The 7,152-nt window shown below is 39.1% G+C and overlaps 1 protein-coding gene across 1 annotated transcript in view; it reads left to right on the plus strand.

The window, feature by feature from the left end:
• The window catches only part of ZFR (zinc finger RNA binding protein), a 47,122-nt gene extending 44,505 nt beyond the window's left edge, over nucleotides 1–2,617 (plus strand). Inside the window, exon 20 of the mRNA XM_054283268.1 lies at nucleotides 240–2,617. Within this exon, the coding sequence (XP_054139243.1) occupies nucleotides 240–419 (180 nt within the window). The 3' untranslated portion in view covers nucleotides 420–2,617. The remainder of the gene's footprint in view (nucleotides 1–239) is intronic.
• The last annotated feature ends 4,535 nt before the right edge of the window (nucleotides 2,618–7,152 follow it).

Raw genomic sequence — 7,152 nt, forward strand, 5'->3', positions numbered from 1 at the left:
CTGTGCAAGCCCAGAAGCCCAAACACAAGTACATTAAGCTAAGATGCTGCACTTACAAAAGCAGCAAAAGTGACATACACATTTTATTGTATTGATTTTGTTGGGGGAATGGAAAGATGGAATAATTAGAGCTAAGGGTAATATCACACATCACTGATGTTCTTCCCTAATTGTTTGATATAGTGCTCAAAATGGATGTTTGTTTGTAACACAAGTGATTTTCTGTACTGTTTTTCTAGTTTGCGCTGAGACTCCTTGCGTTCCGTCAGATACACAAAGTTCTAGGAATGGATCCGTTACCACAGATGAATCAACGCTTCAACATCCATAATAATCGTAAAAGGAGAAGGGACAGTGATGGGGTTGATGGGTTTGAAGCAGAGGGAAAGAAGGACAAAAAAGATTATGATAACTTCTAAAAATGTTGGTCATCATTGCTAATACTGATGGTAATGAAAAGTCCATTTGTTGCCTTGCTTCTACTTCATTCATAATGATGTCTGTTTAAAACATCCAATACCAGCTTCTGAATTAGATTTGGAAGAGAACAACTTAGCTCTTCTGTGAGATTCTGAATATTTTAATTGGATGTACTGTACCAGACAAATTATGGATGGAAAGACTGCAAATGGAAACTTGTCATAGGAAAACACAGTTTTCCCTCATTGCATTTTCTTTAAATGTGTTGCTAAGTTTAGTATCTTTTCTTCTTTTTTTTGTCTTTTTTATTAACAAGTGCATTGTCTTCCTATCTTGACTGTATTTAACGCAGCATTTGTGCTTCTGTTGCTATGTGTATTTTGACTTTTTATTTAGGAGTACTTTTGTTTCCTTTGACACTAGTTGTATGAGTTACTTTGTGTTAGGTAGTAAAACAGTTCCCCTCCCAATTAATATTTTACAGAAGTTTTTTTTTCCTTTTTTTGTAAAGTGAGACTGCAGGATCATGTTTTTTTCTAAATGTGAAGGGGTTACAACACATAATTGTCCTGCCATTTGAGTGCTCAGAATTAAATGTTTTTGCCAATCTTGTGGCATTTGTCTCCTTAGTGTGATATAACGGTGTAATTAAGACAAATTTGTGTTAATCTAATCGAGTTTGCTGTTAGTTGTGCATTAGCAGTATAAAAGCTAATATATACAGTATGGTCTTGCAACAGTTTTAAAGCCGCTGCATAATTGATCAAAGATTTGCATGATGGGTTTTGGCTTTTTTTTTAATAGAAGGGCTTTAAAAACTATTATCTTAGGTTAAATGCTTAGGTCTTTGTATGATTGACTTCGTGACATAGCAAGGCCAAAAATAACTTTCTGAATTTCTTTTCTCAACAAGCAAAGGTGGGCATTTTCCATTTAGACAAAGTTAGTCATTCTTTTCAGTTAACTTTGTCAACGTGGTACTAATGCCTCTCAGCCCTTAAAATAAATGTTTGTCATATCAGTGCCTGTGAGGTTATTCCTTATATCTGTTCCTGTATAAACTTTCTGTGATTTTTTTCAATAATTCAAATTTTAAAAGTGAAGTATTACTTAAAAAGTGAAGGTTATCAAAGAAAAAAACCCCAGAAATTTATTTGCTGTGGCCATAGTGTATGCTTATGTCTCTTTCAACAATCTAAATATAGCAGTGGTGTAAGTAAAGTTACATCATACTGTTGATGTATGCTCTGGTACACAGGTGTGATTTGTTGTCACAGCACTACAGTGGAATACACAAATAAAAGTTAAAATTTATTAAACGACTAAAATTCATTACACACTGGAAACTGAAGTTTCACTTACTCTGTTAAATGTGTATTATGCTTTGTTGCAAACCCATAAAACAAAGATTAACATCGACTAACATTCCGGTAGCTACTTTATTGTTGGCTGTAGGAGAGTGTCACATGTGACAAAGAGGATTTGTTATTTCTGATACCGTTTATTAAGAAAAGCCCAACTTCTGTTCCATTTCAAGGTCGAATTTATCTTTGACCTTTTTAATAAGCAACTATTGGAGCAGCGGGCATGTTTCTGTTCCCAGCATCTACTGCTAACCAGTGTGGGCCTATGGAATAAAAATACAATATTTTAGAAAAATAGGGGGAATCTAAAGACTTAAGAAAGAAAAACACTTAATAAAAGTGTTCTGCGAGCATCAGAGTGCAATTTTCAAGGGAGTGACTATAAGGGGTTAGCATATAAAAGTAAAGCTTCCTCATTGTAGGAAAGCTTTCTAAATAATTAGAAATACAAAAAGCAGAAATGCTTTGAAGTTACTTTAAAAAAAATACACTCATTTTGTTGTCCAGCCTTCATGCATAGCTCCAAGCATATGCTTGTTCTAGGGGATATCTTGCTGCCATCGTGTCTAGTTAGCCATTACTATTTATTTTGAAAGCTACAGGTGCTATTCATGTGGCTAGTTCAACTCCATACCAAAGTTTCTTTCCTCATATGGCAAACTTGTCTATTCAGGAATGTGACCCTAAAATATAGGATTAAAAAGGTCAAAGATGTATTTTAGATTTTCTGTATTTTTGTTCTACTGGCTTTTAGCTCCTAACCAGTTTCTGGATCTTTTGAAATATTGTATACTTAAAGTGATTCCACATTAAATATGAAGCTGTGACCATGATTTTTGTGCTGTGTGGTGAAAGTTGAATTTGCAGTTTGTTTCTGGTGTTCATGCCCATTTTAATGGATAACTTCTGACACTTGTTAACAAATCCATGAATGTAAAAACAAGGTTTTCAAAAGTACAGACCTAGCTTTGACTTAAATACTGCACTGTGCACTTCGGAAGGCAAAACTGACTAAATGAGCATTTTAAATACCCTGTGTTTTCGTAATACTGGCAGTTTACTAATAAGCACTGTTTACATTTTTTATTCAGCAGTGCTGTGTGTTAAATCCCACAATTACAAACACTGTAGTCGCCATTCACAAAAGGGAAATGTACACAGAAAGGATATTCCCCCCGATGCTCACTTCAGAGGAACAGTTTGTGAACATGTGAGCTGTTCTGTTTCAAAGCTTTTTTGAATTTTGACTTGTCTTCCTAGTCCATAAGTGTGTCCTGTCTGTGAGCAGTGTGGTTTCAGAGGGATCTGTGCATACAGACACTGGTAGAAATTAAAATCTGTTAGCCATAGTCCATCGAATTCTTGCCCTTTTATGAAATTCTAGACGAACAGTTAAACTTGCAGAACTATTGAATATGATGCGTTCATTTGCAGCTTCTATTTTTAGACCTTTTACTATTTAAAACTTTTCTGCCTAGAAAACTTCCAGCAGTTGGAATCAATTTTAAATATTTCTGCAAAAATGTGCATGCATATTTAACATTCTTATTGCTGGTTGAATATCTGCTGATCATTAGTCTGCTAAGTAGTCACACAATGCCAAATTAATATTCAAACAGATTTCAATAGCATAGCATTAATAGTGGTGGGCAATACACAAAGTTAGCAATGTCCATTTATATTTCAGTTTTACTGAGTACAGTGATAGAGTCAAGAAAAACATCTGTTTTCCTTCATTTTTGTTTAAATGATAGCTGTAAGCCCAAGAGCTTTCTAGCCAAAAAGACTAGCAAATTAAATTTCTCCTGAGAGATTCTTCTATAGATCTCAGAAGATCTTTTTATCCTTCAGTGTGGTATTTCTTAGACTTTCAAAATTAAAGAGATAGCTGGTCTTTTTGGGAAAGAAAAAAAATCAAAGGAGTGTTCTCTATGGATTAACTACAGCAGTTTTGATTTATATCCAAATGAAAATCAGACTTCCATTCTATAAATATCTGTATTCTTACATTTTCTTCCACTTTTTTTGCTTGCATTATGAAAGTTTGAGAGAAGCTTGCTGTTGTTTATTGAACTTTCTGATTGTTTACAGTTTGTGTTTTAAGAAACACTGCCCTAATAATTCTCAACAAGTGTCCAGCTGCTAAGAAGGGCAAAAGTCACTGTTCTTCAGGGACTGGAAGCTCTTGCTGGGGATGTTGACCCTGCACAGTGCACACCTTCCCACATGTCATGGTCCTTACACACCTGTATTAGTAAGGATCATCATTTGGAAAGATCTTTAACACCTGTGTTTTCTTAAACTTTTGCAAAGCCGTGGCCGCCAGTATTTATTGCAGGGTAGCTTAAAGCTACCAGCTTGCAGAGGCTCAGCCACTAGCTTAAATACTTTCATATATATTCTGCATCAGTCCTGTTTGAGGTTGATACCTTGAATCACAATAAACATAGGATGGCATCAAGAAACCTCTGTGGATTTTGTAAGTTTTCTGTAATTAAAAATCTAAGACTGCAGAATGGAGTAACTGACCAAGAAAAAATAAATGTTTTTTTTCTACAGTAAAAAAGTTACTTTAACATTAAAAGTGAGACAAAAAGGCCTCTTGTTCCAACACAAGAATTACAAACCTTGCTCGTTATATCACTTCCTTTGTTTCCTTTTCTGCATGCTGCATTGTGTTTGTATCAATAGTATGCATATATAATCAAACTGTATAAGACAGCCTTATCACAGACTTTACTTCTCACATACATTTAAGTTTGACAGTAATTTTCTGGTTATACAAGTTAATGAACACCATGGGAGAGATGAAAGTGCCTGAATAGAGGAGTTTACTACATGTTACACACTCCTGGGCTATGTGCTGCTACAAAAGGGGATGGGTTTCATCAGAGGTGCAGGCCCACAGTTGCCAGTCCTACATGGATATCTCAGCATGGCTTAGGATGTTGTAAATGTCACTGATTAGGTTACTACTTGATATTTTCACATGTGAGAGAAAAGTCAGGTACATCCAAGAACTGGAGCCTAAGAGTAATCCAGGATGTTGCCACTATAGTCATGTGGAACTGCAGCTTCAGGAAGGTGGGATAATCATGGTGGTATCAGCAGTAGAAGGTGCTTGTCACAAGAAGTGTCTGTGATAATTAAATGCCATCCCACTTTCTACCAATAACTTCAATAATTTGTTTTATTTGTAAGTGGAAAGGGAACAAAATACAATAGAACAGACTTTTCTGTATTGTCAGGAAGGGACCTACAGTCCATTATGCAGTCACTTGCCTGCCCACTCAGGGCAGGCCAAATTCCAGCACGTTGCTAAGGTCATGTCCAGATGCTTTTGAACACTGACAGACTGGGCATCGACCACTTCCCTAGGAAGCTGTTCCAGTGCTTGACCACCCTGTCTTTATAGAAATGCCTCCCAATGGCCAGGAAAGCTCTCCTGGTGCAGCTGTGAACTGCTCCCTCCTGTCCTGTCCCAGGATTACAGGGAGGAGAGCTCAGCACCTCCCTGTGCCCTTCCCCTCTTCAGGAAGCTGCAGGGAGCAGTGGGGTCACCCTTCATCTCCCTTTCCCCAAACTGGACAAGCCCAAGTTCCTCAGCTGCCCCTCACAGGAAGTTCCTTCCAGCCTTCCCACCAGCTCTGTTTCCCTCCTGAGGATGCACTGAAACCCTTCCCCTCCTTCTCCACCTGCAGGGCCCAGCAGGATGAGGCCACCCTGAGGCTGAGCCCAGGGGCCCATCCCCTCCCTGGGCTGGCTGTGCCTGCTGGGAGCTCTGGGATGGGCTCTGGCTGTGCCCTGGGATGGGCTCTGGCTGTGCCCTGGGATGGGCTCTGGCTGTGCCCTACTCTGGGAGCTCTGGGATGGGCTTTGTCCTTGGGGCTGCCCGGGCACTGCTGACCCACGCTGAGCCCAGCACCAGCCAGCCCCACCTCCCTCTGCAGCTGTCCAGCCACTCCTCTTCTACTTCATCCTTGTGCTTGGCATCACCCCATCCCAGGTGCAGAATCCAGCATTTGAACTTGGTAAATTTCACTCCATTAGAAAAGGCAGGACGGGAACAAAACCAAAAAACCAATCAAGAAAAATGGCAACAGAAAGAACAGAGCTAATTAAATAGGTCCAACTCAAGAAATAAGATGGGGAAGGCCATTAGAGAGCTACAAATCAAAAGTAAAATAAAAAGGAAAAAAATACATCAATACTCAACAACAATCAGCTCCAAAAATAGTGTAGGAAATCAAAAAGAAAAGCTCTGTTTCATCAGAGAGCATGACTGGCCACTCATGCAGCAACTGCAGCACTCCACAAAAACATAGAAGAAAAAAAGAAGCTCCAGGTGATTATGGAGTTTAAGACTGAAGTGGTTTAGGCCAGTGGAACTGAGGTGTTAAATATGTTACATTCCATGTACAGCAAGTGAGCTGTGGGAAAAGGTGGAGGAAAAGCTGAAGAGTTTTTACTGACTTTCCATGCAGCTCTCCTGCTTCACAGACAAACCTACATCTGGAGTCCATGCCTTGCTCCCTTGCCGGTGAATGGAGAGTGTTAAAGAGTGTCTGAGGACACTTTCCCACACAATTGCAAACCTAAGTGAATGCTCCACAGCCAAAAAGAAAAGTGCGGCTTTATGCACCAAATCCTCAGGGCTGTTTGAGGCGTCCCTGTGTACTCCCAGCAGCAGAGAGCGCTGTGTCCTCAGCAGCAGCTCCCACTGGAAAGCCAGACCTCGTACTCACCTTCCTGTGACAAGCACGAAGGGAAAACTGTGATGTTTTAGCTATTACAGCGTTCCTCTCTATTGCTTAAGTATGCATTTTAAAATAATTTTAAAATAATTCTTTAACGATGCACCAAAGTCTTCGTGGCCGCAAAACCCCAAATAAAATTTGCTAGTGATTTAGAAGACAGCAGTGGTTAGAAACAGCCAGGACTATATCCTGAATAAATTAGAAGTAAATACTTCAGGGGTGTAAAGAAATTACACAAGACAGAGTAGGCATAGCAGAAGGAAGAAGAGAGACTCGATTTTGAGTCACTGAGGGCTGAAAAGAAGAATTTTGCGAAGTAAGGATTCCCACTGAGGAAGGCAACCTGAGAAAGAGGTTATTAAGGGGGAGTTGATAAAATGTGTGTCAAAAGAATTTATCTGGCAAATTATTGAGAACATGAGGAGAGGGGCACCTCAGATAAAAATCTTATGTGAGGAGGTAGTGTGTGGTTTTCCTTTCTTGTATCCATTTCTTAAGAAATTTCTTGCAGCTGCTGTCAGGGCTGATTTCAGGGCAATAGATTCAGGATAAGCATTCCTTACATGACAGTGGTAAATCATAAATCAGGATTCTGGATGCTTTAACTAACG

This window comes from Melozone crissalis, unplaced genomic scaffold, assembly GCF_028551555.1.
Source record: "Melozone crissalis strain CALT ecotype California unplaced genomic scaffold, PUWL_Pcris_2 ptg000036l_1, whole genome shotgun sequence".
NCBI lineage: Eukaryota > Metazoa > Chordata > Aves > Passeriformes > Passerellidae > Melozone > Melozone crissalis.